At 34.4% G+C, this 24,624-nt stretch overlaps 1 protein-coding gene across 2 annotated transcripts; it reads left to right on the forward strand.

Annotated features, from left to right (window-relative positions):
* The first annotated feature begins 1,087 nt into the window (after window positions 1-1,087).
* LOC127832115 (glutathione S-transferase kappa 1-like) lies at window positions 1,088-24,246 on the forward strand. Of its 2 annotated transcripts, XM_052357352.1 has the most exons (8): window positions 1,088-1,228; window positions 6,590-6,671; window positions 7,278-7,378; window positions 13,655-13,783; window positions 14,414-14,449; window positions 17,002-17,118; window positions 20,443-20,536; window positions 22,898-24,246. In XM_052357352.1, exons 1-8 carry the CDS (start codon window positions 1,154-1,156, stop codon window positions 22,939-22,941), a joined length of 678 nt encoding a protein of 225 aa, XP_052213312.1. In that variant the 5' UTR covers window positions 1,088-1,153; the 3' UTR covers window positions 22,942-24,246. The 2 variants fall into 2 exon arrangements, with proteins under 2 accessions (XP_052213312.1, XP_052213313.1); XM_052357353.1 differs by lacking the exon at window positions 20,443-20,536.
* Window positions 24,247-24,624: the final 378 nt, after the last annotated feature.

Consider the following 24,624-nt stretch of genomic DNA (forward strand, 5'->3'; position numbering starts at 1 on the left):
TGCTGAACGCCCGTTATAAATCAAAGTTCCGACCGCGAAAGCCAGATGGCTTATCAGGCGTTATAATAAAATGCATTTTCAAGCATTTCTACGTGAAAGATCGGTCTGAAATTTGGCATGCTCATAGAAAATAGGTTTATAAGTATCGAGAAGTGCTAATTTTTCGCGATGTTAACAGTAAACGTTGTCTTATAGGTTACAATATACTAAATATTCGTTTCATGTAGGGCTGTACTATCTAAAAAAATATCATAGTTGACTCGAAGGCATGTTTTACATCTTAAACTATTGTTCGGGTTTTATCTTTCGGATATAATGGTAGGGCATAAATAGGTGTTCACGACCGAATCCCTGAAATATGATAAACTTGGAGACTTTAGTAAAGCCTTGCACTAAAAAAGGTTACATTCCACTAAGAAACGACCGAAAAAAAAAGTTGCAAAAACAGTCGATTTTGATTAGCGTCAAGTTCTTTTTTGGTTTGAACATGACATATCTTTTTTATTGCATAAATCGATTCCGCTTAGAATGGCCTTTAAGAAAAGGTATGGTTATGGGGGTCTCTATGTGCAAAATGTTGAATTTATTTTCGCTCAAAGTTGTCGCTTTTTCATTGAATTATATAGGTAAACTATTTAGTATATTGTGACCTATTGTTATGAAAGCGTCTCATTTATGTCATGATCATTCCAAGCGTTCATCATTGAGGTTACAGAATACTAAACAATCTCTTGCACGACGGTTACATTGCATTCACTGCACTTAAGAAAACCATCTCATACCATGATATCTTATATCAGTCTTAATTCATTATTAAAAAAAAATGATATGTTTTTTATGTTAAGAAACCAACATACATACACACGTCGAAGCAATTCCTAACGTCACTCAAAAAAAAGTTTTTGCACGATTTATCGTACATTTAAAAGTCATATTTCTTAATTTAATGCATGCGATCTTAAATATCCAATCAAATATACGCTGAATGCGTTTGTTCGGTTTTATCTATTTTATAGACAAAATGGAGGGCTGAGCCTTTCGCAGAGTTGTATGTGAGAGCAAGGAACGACAAATCTGCGTGGAGATTGGTTTCGATGCGCAACACTATTGGATGTATACACACCTGACTTGGTGAGAAGTAACCTATTCCAAAATGTCTGCTTCAAAGAAGAAAACTGTCGAGCTGTTTTATGATGTAGTTTCGCCCTATACATGGTTTGCATTTGAGGTGAAATACATTTTTAATTATGAAATTAGCGAATCAGTTGAATCGTTGGTGATTACATTAAGATTTCCTAACTTTCTGTTACTTTACCGGCTCGCCCCTTTTCTTTTCGTCCTCGGACATAACTATGGCCTGAACCTTGATGCACAGCAGGTGGAAGTTACGAACCCAGGATAGTATTTTTTTAATTTTTTAGGAGCCCAATACATTCAACTTAATATATAACATCATGTTTAATGAGAAAAAAAATGAAAAAGAGCATGAAAAAAAAATCCCCACTTTCTGATATTGGAATCATAACAAGGTCATTAACTAGAATTTATCATAGACCTGTCTTCGCAGGCCGCAAAAATGTCAAAAGTAGCTTTAATCCAAAGCACCCCTTGATCCTCCTATTGGCAATTGGACAAGTGGTTGCATAAGCATGCATTATTTGACACGCCTCGTTGTTTTAAAGGAATAGGAGGTTTCGGGAATTACAATAATGACGTCACGTTTGTGCAAGCTGAACTTTTGGCCGTCAACACTGCGGCCATTTTGCTATTGTTTGCATTTGATGAGCCGCATCGTAATAAGGTTACCATAATACTCTCTACTTGACACATATTCGCGACCCTTTTTAAGAACAAATACAATACTGAGAAATTGAAATTCTTTCAGAATAAATTGATTTCAATGAAAGAACACAAAATTAATAAAGACGAAAACAAGCAACAAATAGATAGATTTTATTTAATCAACACGAACTGATTTGAACCTATATGTCTGTAAAAACTTAGCTTGTTACAGAATTATTAAATCCTCTTGATAAATGTACTTGTTTTTATTTAATTGTCCACACCAATTTTGACACCCTTTGTGTTTACTTGCCCCTTTGTTCATCACCAACCGATTATCTCGATATGATCAAATACTGTCAAGACAATTACTAAGAAAACAGGGTGTCATAAACCCGAGGACCTATACCCTGCATATTCCACGTGTCTGGTCATTTAACAAAATTTATGATACCTCCATATCATCTCTTGGCATATTTAGCAGTCATTTAAGCCAAATACTTTATAGTTGCTTTAATAAAATATTTGAACATATTTGACAAATAGACATTTGTCCGAAATGGATTGACAGGAAGTATAAAATGTATAATGTTTATTAGCCAGTTTAAACATAACAATGAAGTGTTATAACTACAATTTAAAAAAGTATTACAAATTTTCTGTTACACACTAAACGTATTTAACGGGTAAATGCAAATGTAAACTCCGCTATAACGGGTAAAGATCATGCGCGTTACTGCAGTGTTCGAAATATCATCACGAAAACATGCAAACACGTTTGATCATAGTAGGGATATAAAATACTTGCGTAAAATAAATTAAATGTATAGAGTTATGGTATCAAAAATGCTAGATTTGTATTGCTCATTAACACTAGTAAAGAGTTTTCAATATACATGCACATGCCAGTTCAATTTTCAAAATATTCAAATTTTTTTTATTTGAATGCTTATTAAATTTATTAATATTTTCATTCAATGTAAATGAAACGAAAATGTTTTCAATGTAAAAAAAAATTAAAACAGCATTAAAAGATTGAAATGTTTGTCGCATTTTAAGGGCTTTGTTTTCTAACTTATTCAATGCACCTTGTTGATGATAAAAAACACTTTTGCATTCACACCACTTATAATTATAATCAAATTATTATATGTTTTATTATTTTTAAATATCATTTCTTACTTTAAGAAAGAATTCGTGTATTTATATTTTGTTTGTGTGAAATTGTCAGTATTTAGTCTTCCGACGACCTTTCCTCTTATACAATGTAAATGGCAGCTATCGAGAGTGTTGACGGCCAATTTATTTTTAGTAAGTTAAACGGAAAATCCCTCTTGTGACGTCAAAGGAAAACCTCCTATAGGACGCGAGCTATCGATTAAGGGGCAAAAACTAAAAAATAATGTTTGAAAGTCTGTTGAAGATTTATTCGGTTGACAAACGGACTGTAAATTAATATTGCTTGGTTATCGATCAACTGTGAGTTAACGGCTGGTCAGATTTTTTTTAAGTTAACTTTTTTTTAAAGGTTGTCCAATTGCCCATAGGAGGATCAAGGGATGCTTTGGATTAAAGCTTCTTTTGACATTCTTGCGGCCCGCGAAGACAGGTCTATGATAAATTCTAGTTAATGACCTTGTTATGATTCCAATATCAGAGGGTGAAGATTTTTTCATGGCTCTATGTGAATTTCTTTTCTCATTAAACATGACTTTATATATTTATTTGAATATATTGGGCTCCTAAAAAAATAATTTATAAATAAATAAATACTTATTCTCTATTCAGGGTTTGTTACTTCCACCTTCATGGTGTACTTTTAGCGAACTACATTGACCTCTCGTGTCAATAGTTCTTTGTTAAATGCCTCTTTTCTCAATAATGTTGGCAAAACCTAATAAACTCTTTCTTGTCATTCATATTCTATATTAAAACTATAATTCTCATACTGATTTAGCCTCTTTAAATCGTTGCTTAAGCAGTGTCCATTCTAGACCACTTGATTTGAGATATTTTTCAAAAGATCACGCACATTTTCATTTTCAGCTGTGCGCTCGATATCCATGAGGATTTGTCGAGATCAAAGCGATATTGTCGAATGACACTTCCGAAAAAAATTTATAGCCCATTTACGATCGTCTGTTAATTACATGTATCTCTTTAGTCAACTAAAGACAGCTTAAAGGCGGAGCCTCATTGTGATGGGAAATCAATATTTGCCAATGACAGCAGGGGTTTTTCAGCACTGTCTGCGCCTCCGAAAAACGGAGGCGTCCCCAAAGCAAACAGACCCGATCCCAAACAGAAATTATAAAAAAAAATCCCAATTTCCAAAAAAAAATATTAAAAAAAAAAAATTTTTTTTTTTAGAAAGAAGTGCCTTATGACTTATGATCATTAGATTATTATTGTCCAGCTGATATGTATTATACCAACAAGCACTGCTGTGGTTGAGCGAGGATTCAGCACCATGAACCTGCTGTGCTCCCCATTATGCAGCACATTCACACAAACCAAACTTACTCATCTGATGCTTACCTGCATTGAAGGTCTAGATCTGAATGACAAAACATTGGAGGAGCTGTGTGATGCTTTCAAAAACAGAAAGCAGAGACAAATTATGCTGTAACTTGTGTGACGAACCAGTGATTGTTTTTGTAAAAAATATCTGCTATAGGTTTTTGACTGTACAGTTCTTATCTCAGAGTGTAACTGTAACTAAAAAACAAAATTGCAGTACTTGAATAAAGGTTGATCATGCCCAATATTGCATGTGTTTATATAAAGAAGACAAAATAAAAAATAAAAACAAATTTATTTTTTAAACCACTGACTTATTCAAGCATGATAAATGCACAATGTTTTACCAAAATGAGACGTTTCATCGAAGCAAAAATTCCCAAAATGGACAATTTTGTTGATAAAAAATTCCCAATTTGGTCCGACTCCTTTTCCCAAAATACGCAGAAAAAACCTGGACAGCGCACGCTTTGAATGAGCGACAGTTTTCATAGCAAGTCAATGCCTGCAGTGAAATCATACAGGTGACGCGTGATGTAATTGTCATAAGCGCGTGACACTAATAAATCTGACCCTATGGTGTACACCGCCACGATGAAATCGCGGCCAGTTACTTAGAAAACTGACAATTGCAACCTTATGGAAATTGTGCATTTTGTGCATAATATTGTCAAAACATTTTTTGTCCTCTACCAGGTTCACCGGAGGGGACTTATGGTTTGCACTCGGTGTGTCCGTCAGTCAGTCCGTCAGTCTGTGAGTCTGTCACACTTTACTGGATCCTGCGATAACTTTAAGTTCTTAATATTTTTTCATGAAACTTGAAACATGGATAGATGGCAATATGGACATTATACACGTCATTTTATTTTGTTCCCACTTCAAAAATTCTGGTTGCTATGGCAACAAATAGACTAGAAATACTGCTGAAAATGGTGTTTTTTCTGGATCCTGCGATAACTTTAAAAGTTCTTCATATTTTTTCATGAAACTTGAAACATCGATCCATTCTGGTTGCTATGGCAACAAATATAAAAAAAGAAAAAAAATCTGACAATGGTGGAGCCAGTAGGGGACATATATTGCTTGGCAATAGTCTTTTTCAACCTGTTATTATTTAAATAAGCATTTAAACAAATTAATGTTGAGTTCATTCAGGGGTCTAGCTAGCTTCAAAATTTAGGGAGAAGTAAATCAGTCAATCAATGTCTGGCACAAAGTAAATCATTTAAAGCGGGAGATGTTACTTTGCCATAATGAAATTAATGTGGGAAATTAATAATCCCTGGGCAAACAAATCACCCACTCGCTAGACCCCTGGTTCATTACACACAACCATAGAAGTTTTGTTCAAATCTCACTTGAGCATGATTAAATTTTAAATCAAAAACACACTTATGAATATTAATGTTAATTCGAGGTTCACAAAGTCTAGCTTAAAATAAACAATACTCATGTTTTCATGTTGAACCCTTGTCTCGATAAAAAGAACTTGCAAAAATTGTGGTGCATGTACACCGTTACATCCTATGATCCGCATGAAAAGCGTAGGTGTATCTATTGTTGTGACAAAGTTTATGTATTTATTCATAAACTGGCCTCCTCGGAGCATAAATAAGTAACCTATACACGTTGGATTCCAAATTTCAACAGTTGAGAATATTGTTGGGCCATTCCTGGACTTGAACCAGAGCTATATGGACCAGTTCCCTTCTGACTGACCTTACATTTATATTGTTGTGTTTCTGGGAAAATGAAAAATTGTCGCCATGTACTTTCTCCATTAACAATAAGATCTCCCCAAAAGTCTCAAAAATGGGACAATAGTGAAAGGCAGCGAGAGTCCCTGCTTATTTTTTTGGGGGGGTAGGGGGGGGGGTACTCTCCACATGCCTTTTTAACCCCAATTCATTGCTTTTTCTATAGCCCTAAATTTGCTGGAAGGCCACTAATCCAAGTAGACCATTTTAATGGTAGAAATCTGAACGTTTTGATGTTAATTAATATCTGTGTAGTTTACTTATTTTTGTTCATTACGCAATAGCTCCACCCATTCAAACATTTCATTAAACAACATTATCTCAGTCAAAGGCAAACTCAATATGGGTTTGTCTAGCCGGCCAGTGCACTTCACTACACTGAAAGTCGTACTATGTTGCAACCTAGGTTTTCAGCTGCTGTTGAAATTTATGACACTTGGATCAATACAAGAATTGAATTTAAAAAAATTGTATTCATTATGTTTCTATTGATATAATAGTTAACATAGTGCTCTTTCATTTCACAGGTTTTGTGCAGGTATCAGCATAGATGGAACATGAATTTACATCTGAAGCCTGTGTTTCTTGGAGGAATCATGAAAGGGGCAGGTTAGTTTCTGATGTGTTTGCATAACAGTATTCACACATAATTGTTTCGTTCAAAGGTTTGGCCTATTCATTAGTAAAGTGTTGAATCACTTATCCGTCTTTTTCAGCTTGTTAGTGTCTGTAATTAAAATGTATATGATAACTATAACTTTATATACTGTATGTAACAAATGTAGTGTTAATATTATGTAGGCAATTTAAAACAACAGCTGACCACAAATGAACACCATTTCAAAGAAATGTGATCATTCATGTACATGTATTATTACACATGCCTTGAAGTTGATAATGGCAGTTGATTTTTGAGTAGTTATCTAGACTAAAAGTATGAAACAAAAATTCCTCTTGGGTCTGAATATTACCATAAATTGAAGTGTCACTTAACATCCCACTGTTCCTCCTATTAAAGTGCATTGTTGAGCTTTTTTTTTTATTCATCTCATTACTCTTAATACCATTTCTTCTTGGTATTAGTTTAAATTTGTGCACTAAAATAATATTTGACAATTTTATCCTTTGACTTAACTGTTAATCATTTGAGAACCATTTGCAAATGAGCATTGCGCATAAAGCCTAGTTTTTAGTCTAATATGATGATTGTTTCAGATAACCAACCACCTGCTATGGTTCCCAATAGAGGACTATACATGAGGAAAGAGCTAAAACTGCTTGCAAAATACTTCCAGGTCCCCCTTATTGAGCCTGCGGTATGCTATTGCTTAATACTTAGTCTATATTGTTAGTGTAAATAATTTACACTGTCCTGATAGATTTAATTTAGACAGTTTCAGCATTTTACTCAAATGTGTCAAAGACCTTAATTAATGCTCATTTGGCACATTTTAGTAATTGTATTTCTCCGGTCAGGCAGCATAAAGCAGTCAGACTGTCTGTCTGTCTGTCTATCTTTCCATTTGTCCTGTATTCTGTTTTCGGAATTTTTTCAAAATGCTTTCAGATATTTCCTTTGTGTGTTAGCTTGCATGACTTACAGATCAAGGTTGAGTTTCATTCCGGTCCATTGATTTTTGGAGCAGAAACAGTCCTTTGACTCAATTTTTTTCTCTAGAATAACAGTTTTCTATTATTTTTATGCCCCCCTTCGAAGAAGAGGGGGTATATTGTTTTGCTAATGTCGGTTGGTCGGTTGGTCCGTCCACCAGATGGTTTCCCGATGATAACTCAAGAACGCTTAGGCCTAGGATCATGAAACTTCATAGGTACATTGTTCATGACTGGCAGATGACTCTTATTGATTTTCAGGTCACTAGGTCAAAGGTTAAGGTCACAGTGACTCGAAATAGTAAAATGGTTTCCGGATAATAACTCAAGAATGCTTATGCCTAGGATCATGAAACTTCATAGGTACATTGATCATGACTGGCAGATGACCCCTAGTAATTTTCAGGTAACTAGGTCAAAGGTCACGGTCACAGTGACTCGAAACAGTAAAATGGTTTCCTGATGATAACTCAAGAATAATTAGGCCTAGGATCATGAAACTTCATAGGTACATTGATCATGACTGGCAGATGACCCCTATTGATTTTCAGGTCACTAGGTCAAAGGTCAAGGTGACAGTGACAAAAAACATATTCACACAATGGCAGCCACTACAACTGACAGCCCATATGGGGGGCCCCTTGTCAAATAAAAACGCACTTTTTACCAAAACACACATTAAGCGCACTTAAAATCGCGTTAATTGTGTGGTTTTTTTTAATATGTGCGTTTTCAGTGTTCAAAGGTGCATTTTGTGTGTGTTTTTTTCATCTGTAAGTGCGCTTTTGAGTGTAGATGTGAGCAAAATGTATGTGTTTTTTTATCTAAGAAGTGCGTCTTTTATTTAGGAAGTGCGTTTTTTGTGTGTTTTCTTCATCTGTAAGTGCGCTGTTGAGTGTAGATGTGAGCAAAATGTGTGTTTTTTATCTAAGAAGTGCGTCTTTTATTTAGGAAGTGCGTCTTTAATCTAATAAGTGTGTTTTAAGGTTTACAGATGTGGGTTTTTTCTCACAAAAGTGCGTTTTTCTATTTTGATGTGCGTCTTTTTTAAGCATAAGTTAGTCTTTTATTTCATAAGTGCGTTTTTATCATATGATCTGTTTGAAACGGATGTATCTAAAAAGACACTTGTTTAACACACTTCTTAAAAAGTGCGTCTTTAACAACCGTTTAGCAAATGTTGTACTGAAATTGAACAAGAAACAAAATTGTTGCAGGCTCTAACAATTTATTTACATCAAATGAATAAACATAGACATATATCTCAGTAACCTGTAATAATATCAGGGGCAGTTTGAATAATTACTGGTTGCCCATATTAACCTGTTTAATGTTTACATACTTTATCATACAATTTCGATGCATACCCTATTGCTTTCGTTTTAATCTCAAACATTTCTTAAAATTTCCAACTTAATCAGACTGTGGGTAACTTATTAAAAATATTGAAAGTGTCAAAAGTATTATGTGGGCTTGATAGTATCAATTATATTTCCTCAACATAAATAAGTATTTGAACTTTCTTATACTGATATTTATACCCTAATACAATTAATGTCTACCACATCGACCATAAACATACATTTTAAAAGACAATAAAAGTATATTTATACAATTAATATTATTTGCTAAAACCATTCAGCATGTTATATTTAAATATTTACAATTAAATATAATGTGTTAAGGGTGCTGTGTATTATTCAATAAATATTTTGGTGTTGAAATGACTGCCTTTTATCAGTATTTCTCAAATTATGTAACTTTTGGCTTAGACACAGCATGGAATCAGGTAAGAGAATAGCCAGTCCCTATCAGTCCTCCATCTAAGCCTAACTAAGGGGTGTTGATATACTTTTGATTTGTTCAGGCACCATCTATTTCAGAACCACAGATAGGAAGTTATTTTTTGAACCAAGCAGCATCAGCAATTGACTTTTAGCTAGATTTTAGGTACATGTATCAAGTGAACAACATTAGACTTATTATTCTAGTGTAAAATGTCTTGATATACTCTCAGCATGAAGTATTGTGTGATGAAAAAAATGTGTTTTTACTACAATGTGTAAATCAACAATAAGTTTGTTGCAAAGGAGATTAAAAGTGGGTGGTTAAAGACATATTCAGTGATATGGTCTAGCTCAACAACTGCCTCTATTTTTGGAATACTGAAGAACAGTCTGTTGTAACAGGTTTGTATTTTCAATTCTGCATTCCTTTTTTATGTCCCCCACTATAGTAGTGGGGGACATATTGTTTTTGCCCTGTCTGTTGGTTGGTTGGTTGGTTGGTCTGTCTGTTTGCGCCAACTTTTGTATTGTCACTGGGAAATGTAAATGGATGAGTAAATGTAATGCATTTTTAAGGAAAAAACAACACCATTTGAAATATTATGGCTATATTTTATGGTTATTGTCATCTTAAAGGGGCCTTTTCACAGATTTTGGCATTTTTTACCTTATTCATTAAATGCTTTTTATTGATAAATGTAAACATTGGATCGTAAAAGCTCCAGTAAAAAATCAAGAATAAAATTTAAAAAAAAGGAAAAGAACATTGCCCGGAGCAGGTTTCGAACCAGTGACCCCTGGAGTCCTGCCAGAGTCCTGAAGTAAAAACGCTTTAGCCTACTGAGCTATTCCGCCGAGTTCACATACTTGACGTATTTTATACCTTATATAAGCAATCTTCGTAGTTTCACAAAATTTAACGACAAAAACAGAACTCTCCAAATTATTCAATCGTTTCGCGTTGCAACGCTTTATAATTTTTAGGTTTTAAAATCGTCAAAAGATGCATATATAATGGCTATATTAGACCATGGTAAATGTTCAGTATTACTGTTTCCTCACAAATATCATAACTAAAACGAAAATTTGCGAATCTGAAACAACTTTTTTCAATTTTGTCAATTTACCAAAGCGTGAAAAGATCCCTTTAATGTTATTTATACCTATTTTTGGTCATTAATGAACAGATTTTTCTCCCCCATATTAAATAATCTTTTAAATTTAAAGGTTAAACCCCATGGTGGCCGTGAAATTTACATTGATCAGAAGATCCTTTGGAAAGAATGTGCATCATTGCATCACCTGCCAAAAAAGAGAGCAAAAGGGAGACTACCTGATGTATGGACTTGAATACCAGGTTTTACCCTGCACAAGCTGGCCGACATGAGGAGAACAGGAGTGGGAAAACCGCGCCCTCTCCTTGACCAAGAAAAGCTGGATTTGTTTAGAGGTAAAACTATACAGGGTACTGGTTATTGCATTTTAAAGGTGTCACACTTCCGAACAGTCCACAACGCAAAATGAGACCACGTATCTTGGTACATTTTTGAACAGTATTTTCTATCAAACGTATTTATTTATGAAAAGCGTTAAGTCACATGTCATCAGGGGATTAAAATTGCAAAATAAACAACCAAAAACAACCAGCAAACAAACTAGTTTTGATTTAAATTGATAATTTTTATAGCAACGAGATTACCATAACAGCAATATTCAACACTTACATTATAAAATATCTTTCAGGACCTGATCACATGAGATCATGCACGAGACGCATCCCGCAAAGGCCATGACAGTATATTAGTTGCAAAGAAGTTTGACCGGCTGGTGGCAGACTTGGAGAGAAAGATGAGAGCTGCACTCTGCCGCCTCAAAGAAATGCTGACAGGCCTTGATTGATATGCATCTTTCTTATGTATATAGCTGTTCGTGTGTATATACTGTACATGTTAATATAGTATGCTATTATTTTTTGTTTATTTATAATCAAATTATGTTTATATTTATTTCATCAAATTGCCATTGATATTTAATTACTCATGAATGTTAAAAAATGTTGGTGTACATTAAAGTATAAAATTGAATTATCTTGTAATTATTAAAAAACACAAATATATATGTTTATATAATTATTGTTTTTTATTGCATATCTGAATTAAAAAAACTTTTAACAGCATATAATTGAATCAACTGTTAAGGCAAAAGATGCACCTTTAACGCACATGTGTGCTTTTTGTGAGTGCGTTTTTTACTGCCATTCATGTGCGTAAATTGTGCGTTTTGTGTGGGTTATAACTGCGCTTAACGTGAGTTAAATGTGCGCTTTTTAAAATAAAAAAGCGCACATTTAACTCGCTGAAAAGCGCAGTTTTAACCCACTTAAAAGTGCACATTTTACACACATGTGCGCTTTGATGTGGGTTATAACTGCGCTTAAAGTGAGTTTAATGTGCGCTTTTTAAATAAAAAAGTGACATTTAACTCGCGAAAGCGCACGTTTAACGCACATAAAAGCGCACGTTTAACGCACATAAAAGCGCACATTTAATACACATGTGCGCTTTTATGTGGGTTATAACTGCGCTTAAAGTGAGTTAAATGTGCGCTTTTTAAATAAAAAAGCGCACATTAAACTCCAGAAAAGCGCACATTTAACCCACTTAAAAGCGCACATTTTACACACATAAATGGCAGTAAAAAATGCACTTATAAAAAGCGCACGTTTAACGCACATTTAACGCACATAAAAGCGCACATTGAACACACATGTGCGCTTTTATGTGGGTTATAACTGCGCTTTAAGTGAGTTAAATGTGTGCTTTTAAAATATAAAGCGCACATTAAACTCACGAAAAGCGCACATTTAACACACTTAAAAGCGCACATTTTACACACATAAATGGCAGTCAAAAACGCACATATAAAAAGCGCACGTTTAACGCACATAAAGCGCACATTTTACACACATAAATGGCAGTCAAAAACGCACTTATAAAAAGCGCACGTTTAACGCACATAAAGCGCACATTTATCCACAAAAAGCGCACATTTTCTTGTTTGTTTGTTTTTTTTTAAAAATCACTCGACAAGAAAGAGCGCACATTAAACGCAGTGCCAATACCGCCACGTTCAACTCACGCAAAACATACTTAAAACGTACAATTCACACACTTTGTTGAGAAGGGCGCATGCATGTTTTACAAACAGCCCTTGTTTTCTTAAATTTATTTACCTGATTTTTGGTGTGTGAGTGTACTAATATGACTAACAGGTCAAGTTTAAGTTTTGTTCTGGTCCATTGGTTTTTTACAAAGAAACAGGCCTTGTTGTTTACATTTTTCTCTAAAATAACAGTTTTCCAGATTTTGAACCAGGTTTTCCAAAGGAAAAAACTGGTTATTAGATTGGTTATAAGATTCCTTCATTTCTCAACAGATTTCAATGAAACTTTCACAAAATGATTTTCACAAAGTGCCCTGGTGCATATTGTCAAGATTTTATGATTCGGTTGAAATCAAGGTCGCAACAATTAAAAATAGATTGAATTTGACACAAGGTGGGTAACCAGGAATAATTAGGAACAATGCACATTTTGAATCGTCTCCCTTTATCAGACTTGTAAATCAAGGTTGCCACGACTAAAAATATATGGAATTTTACATAAGGGGGGTAACTAGGAACAATCAGTTACAATGCACATTTTTAATTGTCTCCCTTTATCAGACTTTTTTTTCAAATTGAAAACCTGGTTTTGTGACAATTTTGTCCCTTTATTTCCTAAATGCTTGCAGATATTTACTTGATTTTTGGTGTGTGAGTCAACTTACATTGATTACAGATAAAGTTCAAGTTTCGTTCTGGTCCATTGAGTGTTGACGAAGTTACAGTCCTTGGACTAAACAATTTTCTCTAAAATAGCTGCTTTGCAGCTTCAAAGTGCTGAAGGGGACATTATGTTTCACAAACACAGCCTTTTTTCTTTGTTAAAAATAAGAACCTGTCTTAAACACTATGTGTCCTTTGAAATTGCTTTAAGATCTGCAGAACTGATATTTTTTTATTTTAGTGTTATAATGTTTTGAATTTCTGTACTTCAATAGAAAAGTGAAATAAACTACACATTTTAATTGATTCCATAACAAAACAAATCAAATTCCTAGCATACTGAGATGAAGTGTTTTTTGTTTCGTCTAGAACACTGCAGAGATGATGTTTGTGAAAGGAACACTGAAGACACAGCGCTTCATCACGGCTGTTGACATGATGGACTCTACCAAGACAGAGGAGCTCTCACGACAGATGTGGCATCGCAACTGGAGTCGGGTATGTGGGAGGGGCTTTTCCTTGTTGGGTGCAGGGGTAGCATTAACTTAATTGCTTTATGGGAATGTTTATTGGGTCCAGAAGAGAGAAATGTAAGTTCACAATAATTCATTCATTATACATGTAGTCAGTTCTATTATTTGCTCATATGCCATTCTTATTCACTTGCATTAGGTATGATGGCAGGCCATTCATGGTTCAATAAAGGGGTAGTATTGGCTTAGTTACTTTATGAAAATGTGTAAAGGGTCCAGAAGAGAGAAATGTAATAATATTTCATTGCTTGCAGCAATCCATTATACATGTAGCCAGATTTATTATTTGCTATATTTATTATATATTATTATATGGCTTTCTTATTTACTTGGATCAGGTATGATGGTGGGCCTTTCATGGTTAGATCTGGAGGTTTTATCCACACTGATCCTGTATGAAATGTATAAGGCTTCCAGAAGTGTGCATTAAGAGAATATAAAGATTTAAATAGTACTTTGCTAGAAGCAAGGTATGACACATTTTGTCAGATCTATTATTTGGGCATGTGAATAGGTTATGTTAACACCTGATTTAGATGTTCTCATGTTTGAACTGGACAGTTGCCATATATTTCTATTATTTTTGTTATTACAGGATGAAGACATTACAGAACCAGAAAGTCTAAAACAGGTGATTACAAGTTATTGATTGTTTCAGATACTATACCAAGAGTGACTGGAAACAATTGATGTTAATTATCTCCCTTTTCAAAAAGATATGTTGAAAAAGTGTGTTTAATGTAGATGTCTACAGCATTTGCCATATTACATTTGAAGCTATCTCCAACTTTTTTTTTTGGAAATGAAAGATAAATTTCCTTTCATCCAAAATCACAAATATAACATTATGCTCATTTCAAAATGACAGACAAATCTCATTTTTGATTTTGAATGAAATATTTGAACCGCTTAACACATGATTTTCACAAGCGATTATTTGCTTATAATATATTGCAAGTTTTTTAAAACATAATTTACATATGTGGAAGCTTAAAATATAATTAAGCTTTGGGTAAAATTAATCATCCAAAAAACCAATTACTGTTACCTATATGTATTTTGATCAAAGTTTATTAAATGACCACTTGCCAAATTATTTTATCTGCCTACTAAGCCACATGATATAGATCAGTATCTCCTGGACAAAAGGTAGCTTACAATCAGCATGTTAAGGATAAACCTGAGTGATTTTGGACAGTATTTTTCTACCACACTTGCTAGAGAAAAAGTTAATTAAACTAGTTATAATCAGAAATTATATTAAATGTTCTAATTCACAAACCTCAAAACTCTCTTATTTCCTTATAATGGAAATTGTGACTTATTTGGCATAAGTAACCCTCAATGTTCATAACGAAATACCACATATTAAATCATAATTAGAGATGATTGCCATTATTATTAAGTGTTAAAACGTCTTGCGTGGGTTATTTGTAGATAAAAAGATAAGAGCAATAATTATCACAAGTATATGCCACTTACATGAATTTGAAATACATGAAAAAAAGGGTTATTAGTATTTTTGTCACCTACCAGTTTCACCGGAGGGGACTTATGGTTTTCGCTCTGTGCGTCTGTCTGTCTGTCTGTGAGTCTGTCTGTCTGTCACACTTTTCTGGATCCTGCGATAACTTTAAAAGTTCTTCATATTTGTTTATGAAACTTGAAACATAGAAAGATGGCAATGTGGACATTATGCACGTCATTTCATTTTGTTCCTACGTCAAAAATTCTGGTTGCTTTGGCAACAAATGTAAAAATCAAAAAAATCTGACAATGGTGGAAATTTCTGACAATGATGGAGCCGGTAGGGGACATATATTGCTTGGCAATAGTCTTGTTATTATTAAAAAAAAATCTGCATCTTCTGTACCTATGATGACAAATTATTGAGTCTCATATCTATGCCCAGAACACATAATATAATATCAGCAATTCTAGCCTAAACATTTTTGAGGGAATTTATACATGTACCCGTATATGAATCTAACACCTTTGATTAATTAACCCTTTACCACTCAGAGATGCATTTTGACACATTTGTAGTCCCTTGGAAAGTTATATTTATTTAAAGACTTTTCTTTCTAGATTCAAGTTTTAAAGGCTTCATTTCCAACCCTTAGATACTGGTGAGCAGCAAACAGCATAAACCTGAACAGACTGCCAGTTACTCGCAGGCTGTTCTGGTTTTATGCTGTTTGCACATAGCCTTTTTATGCCCGCGGATCAAAAGATCGGGGGCATATTGTTTTTGGCCTGTCTGTCATTCATTGTGTGTGTTCCAAACTTTAACATTGGTTAAAGTTTTGCATAACTTCTGCAATATTGAAGATAGCAACTTGATATTTGGCATGCATGTGTAGCTCATGGAGCTGCACATTTTGAGTGGTGAAAGGTCAAGGTCATTCTTCAAGGTCAAAGTTCAAATATATGGCTTCAAATCGGCGTAATAGGGGGCATTGTGTTTCTGACAAACACATCTCTTGTTCACTTCGCTTCTGAGAGGGAAAGGGTTAAACATCATTTATTTGGCAGTTTTAGAACAGCCAATGTAAGAAAGATTGTTGATGGGTAAAGCTAAAGAAAAGAAGTACAGCCTGTGAAATGTTCACATCAAATATACTTATTTCGAGTACATTTAACTCCAGAAAAACAGCGTCCATGACGTCAAGATTTTAATTGTGAACTTTATTCAAATACTAAGACACAATATAAAATGGTGATGATAATGGGATGCTAAGGGGTTTGTCAAGAATCGTATCTGATTGGTTGATCATTGGGATGTCAGCTCCTTTGACAGGTGACATGTGGTCAATTGTAAAGGAAAAATTAGCATATAATAGTCTCCAATTTTGTTTTCTATTTTATAAATGATTAAATGATTAAATTAGAATGTCTTTGGATACTGTGTCAAAAATACTATTCGTAGATACCAATTGTATAGTAATTGTGTAGGCACTGTCTGAAAATATATGCCTAGTTATCATGAAATCCTACACCAAGTGAACTTTAAAATGATGAAACAAATAATTTAATATACAGAAAACATGTTTATGTAAGTGTAATCAATAAAAAAAATTGCCTTGTATATTATTTTTGAGCCCAAACTCAATCATATTTTAAGTCATCCATCATCACTCAAGAAATCCCTAAAATCAACAACTATTGTCTATATATGACCAGGCAGGTAAGCGTGCGGGGCTGTCAGACGCACAGATCACCCGGGGTCTCGAGGACATGCAGAGCAGCAAGGTCAAGGACAGATTGAAACAGTTCACAGATGAGGCCTTGAATCATGGGGTCGGTATCGGGGCTCATGTGTTTAAATATGTTACATTATTTAAAGAAGGTAAAATACATTACTGTTTGAGATCTTGAAATAAATTAAGGGTAAGTATGGGATGCTTTAATGTGTAATAAAAACATTATTAAAATTATTAATTATCACATTTTTCTGAAGCAAGATTGAGTACAGGTTATAAGAGGTCACCTAGGATGTCTTGAAGCATGATGCACTAACAACTTCAAAGTATATAGTTATGTAAGGTTCTTGTTAAAGTTGCTACATCACAGGATGCTTAAAATAAAAAAAGAGAAAAAATATTACTTCAATTTTACCAAAACAAGTTTTTTTTTATTTTATTGTACTGCCTGTAAAGGCATTGTTGACACATTATACAATTTCAAAACTTAATGGATAAGTCGTTTCAGTACATTCTATTAAAGCTGATTTCAAATGCGTCTCAAGACAGTTTTTCAGCTTTTTATAACAAACGTTGTTGTTAGTTTACCATGTGGGCATAACTTACCAAGAAAATTTAAACTTCCTTAGTCCCCTAGATTACAAGCAAGAACTTTTAAGTTAAAAGCAGTTCAAAGGATGAATAACTTAAGCATGGTGGATAAAGCATTTGCTTTTGACACAGAATACCTCATAATAAAGCGCTTATAATTTTTAAGATGGTATTCTAATAAGTGCATTCTTTTTTCCTATATAGCAAAATTGGACAAATTAAAAATAATATGAAAAACATGTTTGTTACTCTAATAGGGACCACATTTATAAGATTACAATTTTTATGTCCCCCACTATAGTATTGGGGGACATATTGTTTTTGCCCTGTCTGTTGGTTGGTTGGTTGGTTGGTCTGTTGGTTGGCCTGTTGGTTGGTCTGTTTGCGCCAACTTTAACATTTTGCAATAACTTTTGCTATATTGAAGATAGCAACTTCATATTTGGCATGCATGTGTATCTCATGAAGCTGCACATTTTGAGTGGTGAAAGGTCAAGGTCATCCTTCAAGGTCAGAGGTCAAATATAGGTGGCCAAAATCGCTCATTTTATGAATACTTTTGCAATATTGAAGATAGCAACTTGATATTTGGCATCCATGTGTATCTCATGGAGCTGCATATTTTGAGTGGTGAAAGGTCAAGGTCATCTTTTAAGGTCAGAGGTCAAATATATGTGGCCCAAATCGCTAATTTTATGAATACTTTTGCAATATTGAAGATAGCAACTTGATATTTGGCATGCATGTGTATCTCATGGAGCTGCACATTTTGAGTGGTGAAAGGTCAAGGTCATCCTTCAAGGTCAGAGGTCAAATATATGTGGCCCAAATCGCTTATTTTATGAATACTTTTGCAATATTGAAGATAGCAACTTGATATTTGGCATGCATGTGTATCTCATGGAGCTGCACATTTTGAGTGGTGAAAGGTCAAGGTCATCCTTCAAGGTCAAGTATATGGGTCAAAATTGCGCATGTAATGTCACTTCTGCAATATTGAAGCTAGCAATTTTATATTTGAAATGCGTGTGTATCTCAAGAAGCTGCACATTTTGAGTGGTGAAGGGTCAAGGTCAAGGTCATCCTACAAGGTCAAACATCATATAGGGGGACATTGTGTTTCTCAAACACATCTTGTTGTTTAATGTCACACAATCTTAAATAATTATATATGAATTCTATGTCAAGCATAACTTTTCATCCAAATTGCTGGTGTTAAATCAATCAGTACCTGTTTTTGCCCTTGAGTTTATGATATAATAAAAAATGTTTGATAGAATTTTCTTAATCTCATGTTTTAAACAAGAAAAAATAATTGTAGAAAACACGATGATTTATCAATCTAAAATGTATTTATATACAGGCTAAGATTGTTTAGAAAAGTAGAATGCTTGAAATGTTTTCTTTCAATCTCTTAGATAATAATATGTTGGCTGTATTATCTTGGCATCAAGGTGCAATACAATGTAAACAATATGTGGCAGATACTAGCAATAGTAAGAACGTCATATTATGGATAGCTTTCTGGGCCGTAATGCACCGCCTGCTTATTTATGCCACTGAATTGATATATCTTGAATTGACAAACGAAGTATTTGTAGTTACACTAATTTTTATGCTCTCCCAAAATTTATTTTGGGGGGAGCATAATATAGTCGCTGCTTCGTCTGTCCGTCCGTGTGTCCGTCCGTGCACAATTTTTGTCTGGGCTATTTTTCAGAAACTAATGACCAGAATTCAATGAGATTTTATGGGAAGCTTCACTACCAAGAGGAGATGTGCATATTATCAGCGGGTTCTGGTTGGATGATTTTTCACAGAGTTATGGTCCTTTGAAATTTTCCATTAACTGTACATATAGTGCAATTCTTGTCCGGGCTATTTCTCAGCAACTTATAATGACCGGAATTCAATGAAACTTTATGGGAAGCTTCACTACCAAGAGATGTGCATATTATCAGCGGGTTCTGGTCTGATGATTTTTAACAGAGTTATGGCCCTTTGAAATTTTCCATTAACTGTACATATAGTGCAATTCTTGTCCGGGCTAATTCTCAGCAACTGATGACTGGAATTCAATGAAACTTTATGGAAAGCTTCACTACCAAGAGGAGATGTGCATATTATCAGCCGGTTCTCGTCGGATGATTTTTCACAGAGTTATGGCCCTTTGAAATTTTCCATTGTACATATAGTGCAATTCTTGTCCGGGCTATTTCTCAGCAACTTATGACTGGAATTCAATGAAACTTAATGGGAAGCTTCACTACCAAGAGTAGATGTGCATATTATCAGCCAGTTCTTGTTGGATGATTTTTCATAGAGTTATGGCCCTTTGAAATTTTGCATTGTACATTAGTGCAATTCTTGTCCGAGCTATTTCTCAGCAACTTATTACGGGAATTCAATGAAACTTTATGGGAAGCTTCACTACCAACAGAAGATGTGCATATTATCAGCCAGTTATGGTCGGATGATTTTTCACAGAGTTATGGCCCTTTGAAATTTTCTATAAACTGTACATATAGTGAAATTCTTGTCCAGGCTTTTTCTCTCCAACTACTGACTTGAATTCAATGAAGCTTTATGGGAAGCTTAACTACCTTGAAGAATTGCGCATGTTATTTGTGGGTTCTGGTTAGATGATTTATTTAGAGAGTTATGGCCCTTTGAAATTTTTAAGTTGCTAAACCATCAATCGTATTATTTTGTCCAAAGTTATGCCCCTCAAGACGTTTCCTTTTATCTAAATATATAGTGCAATATTGTGACAAAAAAAAACCTTTGGGGAGCATCACCTGTCTCTGACGGTTTCTTGTTCTTTCTTCAGGCATTTGGTTCTCCAACTATCATTGCTCACACGTCAAACAGTCCAGTGATGCTCTTTGGGTCAGATCGGTTTCCCATTTTAGCCCAAGTTCTTGGTAAGCATTGTTTAGTCAACAAGATGTATTTGTTGTCATTAACAATTTGCTAATTTACATTAGATACACAAGAATGAACATAAGTCAACATGCTAATGATTTGTGCTTTTCCGATCGCCTTATGTCCATCTTTCGTTGTGCTTCATCAACATTGACCTAATGAACACTCAAAAGGCCATGTTTATTGTCCAATCTTCCTTAAACCTGGTAAGAACATTTGTCTCATTTATGCTTTGAGATTGAAACTGGGCAATTCGAGTTATAAAACTAGCTCAATATGTCAAAGTAAAGAAAAAGCTTGTTAACACCCTAAAAGACACTTTCATAGTCTTGTCTTCATTTAAATTTGTGATGGCATTTTTCTTATGGTTTCTTGGAGTTATTTTAACACATTGGAGGTCCAATCATGATAAAACATTTGTTTGAAAAGTAAAGATGGTTCCTGTACATTCATATATTACTGCCAGAGGGCAGGGCAGTTTCCCTTATAGGGCTATATTAACACTCTAGAAGTCACAGTGGTCCAATTATCATGAAACTTGCTCAGAACTGTTTTCCCAATGATATCTTAACAGAGTTTAAATTTTGGTCAGAAAGGGTCATAAACCAATTAACTAGGTAAAATTAGAGGAAAAGCTTGTGAACATTCTAGTTACCACACTTATCCCCTGTCTACTCAGAACAAGTGTCTCGGTTATATCTCGTCAGAGTCCCTTTACCACTTAGATATGTATTTTTATGCATTTGAAGTCCCTTAGAAAGTTAAATTTTATTTAAGACCTTTCTTACTTGTTCAAGTTTTGAAGGCTTCAATTCTGACCCTTAGATACTAATGAGCAGCAAACAGCATAAAACTGGTTTTATGCTGTTTGCACATAGCCATTTTCACTTTCCTTTTAAGTGGGAAAGGGTTAACAGGGTCATGTGGTTTTAAAAACTAGATAATACAATGGAATAAAAGAGAAAAAAAGACACTCTTCAGGCCACATTTATTCCCAAATATTAATAAAGTTTGCAGATTTGAACATTATTTTGTTCAAATGATTCCTCCGCCAGGTGATGTATGAGTCCAGTTCTTTGAAAATCATGGAACAATTACGTTGGGCATTTTTATGCCCCAGGATCGAATGATAGGGGGCATATTGTTTTTGGTCTGTCTGTCATTCTGTCCCAAAACTTTAACCTTGGTTAAAGTTTTGCGATAACTTTTGCAATATTGAAGATAGCAACTTAATATTTGGCATGCATGTGTTTCTCATGAAGCTGCACATTTTGAGTGGTGAAAGGTTAAGGTGAAGGTCATCCTTTAAGGTCAAAAGTCAAAAACTACAATCCAAGGGAAGTAATAAGCTTTAAAGGGAGATAATTTCTGAACCTCCAAATGGTATATTGAAATATTATTTCAAAGTGGCGCAATAGGGGGCATTGTGTTTCGATAAAACACATCTATTGTTTCTTATCTGCTATAGTAAAACCATTTTAGCACTCTTAAAATCACATTGGTTACCTACTCATCATGAAACTTGCTCAAAATATTAAAAAATTATGTGTTATAATGATATCTGGACTGAGTTTTTTGTTTTAAACATGTTGGCTTGTTGTTGCGGCAGTTTCATGTTGTAACCTGGTGAATGCTGCCTGCTCAGAGCAATTAAATTCCTTGAGGATTAATGTGAGCTCCTTAAGGCCTTCGACTTTCTTGTTCATGGTTATGCTGCTGCTGCTGCTGCTGCTGCTGATGATGATGATGATGATGATGATGATGACGACGATGATGATGATGATGATGATGACGATAATGATGATTGCATATTTATTGCTATATTAAAGATTTCTTCAGTTTCTCCATTGAGACTTGCCTTTATTTCTCTATAAGATTTGCTTCTATTTGTCTGTAAAGATCTAATTGCAATATTCTTTAAGGACTTGCTTGTAGTCCTCATTTAAGACAGGATTGTATTATGCCATTAAGACTTGCTGTACTTAAATACTTGTTTGTATTTTGCTTTGAATATTTGCTTGTATTTTGTCAATTAATAGTTCTTTGAATTTCCCAATTAAGACTTGCATTTATTTTCCCATTTAGACTTGCTAATATTTCTTTGATAAAAAATGTATTATATTTTCCCATTTGCTATTAAATAAAATTTATTTCCTCCTTTAAGGAGTGCTTGTTTAACCTTCCACCCATTACCATTAAGATTTGCTTGCTTGCACACCTACCTCTTGCTGTTATTCTCTTCACCGCCCCCCACCCCAACAGGACTTGCTTTTTGCCATATTTTTTGTCAATTTTTAGACTCTGATGTCTCTAAAAGATGGCATTTGCATTTCTTTGATTCGTTGCTTATAATGTTTCAGGTGAGAAATGGGAAGGGCCCATCCCAGGGGGCTGCAAGCTTTAATAACTGAAACCAGCATTTTGTTAGGTTGGACTTATTAATAGGCGGTGGACTTTTCAAGTTGATTTAAGTATTTATTAATGGGCATTCACATAAAAAATAATTATATTTGCATTGAGATCGCTCAGTTATAAGAGTTAGGTTTGGGACTATTACTGTGATAATAACTGAACATTGCTTGTGTGTGTTAATCTAATCAACAAGGGCAGTAATAACTAGCATCCGTGATACTTATTATGCCCCCCTTCGAAGAAGAGGGGGTATATTGCTTTGCACATGTCGGTCGGACTGTCGGTCCACCAGGTGGTTTCCGGATGATAACTCAAGAACGCTTGGGCCTAGGATCATGAAACTTCATAGGTACATTGATCATGACTCGCAGATGACCCCTATTGATTTTGAGGTCACTAGGTCAAAGGTCAAGGTCACAGGTGAAGGTCACAGTTACTGGAAATAGGCATTATAAATTTATAAGGATTAAGCATGGTTCAAACAAGGGAAAGAACTACGGTTTATGCATGTTCTTTTTATTACAGATTTGCCTCCCTTTAATTCATTCAAAATCTCATTTTACAGCAGAGATTCCAAATCTCACCTGTAAATGAGCCCCATATTTACTGCCAGTGCTAGGTTACCTTTTCCCATTTGATCATTCTTAAGTATTGGTATTGTAATGCTGCTACTGCTGCTGCTACTACTACTACTACTACTACTACTACTACTACTACTACTACTACTACTACTACTACTACTACTACTACTACTTCTACTACTACTTCTACTACTACTAATACTACTACTACTACTACTACTACTACTACTACTCCTACTACTACTACTACTACTACTACTACTACTATTACTCCTCCTCCTCCTCCTCCTCCTCCTCCTCCTCCTCCACCACCACCACCACCACCACCACCACCACCACCACCACCACCACCACCACCACCACCACCGTTGTTTACAGTGACAAAAAACGTATTCACACAATGGCTGCTACTACAACTTATAGCCCATATAGGGGGGCATGCATATTTTACAAACAGCCCTTGATTATGGTAGTCGTGAGCTTGTTTTCTGGCAACATGCAGTAAAGGTAGTTTACAAATATTATTGTACATGTTGTTTTTAAAACAACACTGTACTATTTAGTGAGGTGGTAAATTCCATATTGTTGTATGTGCTGAATAATCAATGAATATGTTATGTTAATTATTGAGTATTGTTTTCAAATGTTCATATGTTCTTATCATAAAATCACATATAAAAGATCTAATTTGGAAAAAGGATTTGATTTACTTTAAATGTGTTCGTTTATTGAAACATGTGAGGTGCATTAGCACTAATTATTATACCGTAACACAAACATTTAGGAAATCTTAGATTTACTTGAATTATGTTGTTTGTTTTTTATAAAAAAAAGATCTAAAATCCAAAGGCATGACAATTTTGTATTATATTATTTTGAGTGTACTAAATTATGTTCACAAATTTGCAAATGAAATATGTCGCTGATTGTAAAAATTTACATTTTAATATATTCATAAGTATGATTTGATGTTCTACTTAATAGTGTCTTTTTCCATTTAACAATCAAATAATTCTTATGTAAAAAAGTAAACACATTTTTACAGCAGTACTTTTTGAACTGGAATGATAAACTGAACTTTCAGTGCCCGAAAC

The sequence above is a fragment of the Dreissena polymorpha genome, chromosome 5 (genome assembly GCF_020536995.1).
Source record: "Dreissena polymorpha isolate Duluth1 chromosome 5, UMN_Dpol_1.0, whole genome shotgun sequence".
In the NCBI taxonomy this organism is placed as follows: domain Eukaryota; kingdom Metazoa; phylum Mollusca; class Bivalvia; order Myida; family Dreissenidae; genus Dreissena; species Dreissena polymorpha.

Excerpts from the sequence above, each read along its gene's own strand:
- LOC127832115 (XM_052357352.1), top strand. The coding sequence starts at position 1,154 with ATGTCTGCTTCAAAGAAGAAAACTGTCGAGCTGTTTTATGATGTAGTT. Across the intron at positions 13,784-14,413 it reads GGCATCGCAACTGGAGTCGG|GATGAAGACATTACAGAACC; the intron begins GTATGTGGGAGG and ends TTGTTATTACAG. Across the intron at positions 17,119-20,442 it reads ATGAGGCCTTGAATCATGGG|GCATTTGGTTCTCCAACTAT; the intron begins GTCGGTATCGGG and ends TTCTTTCTTCAG.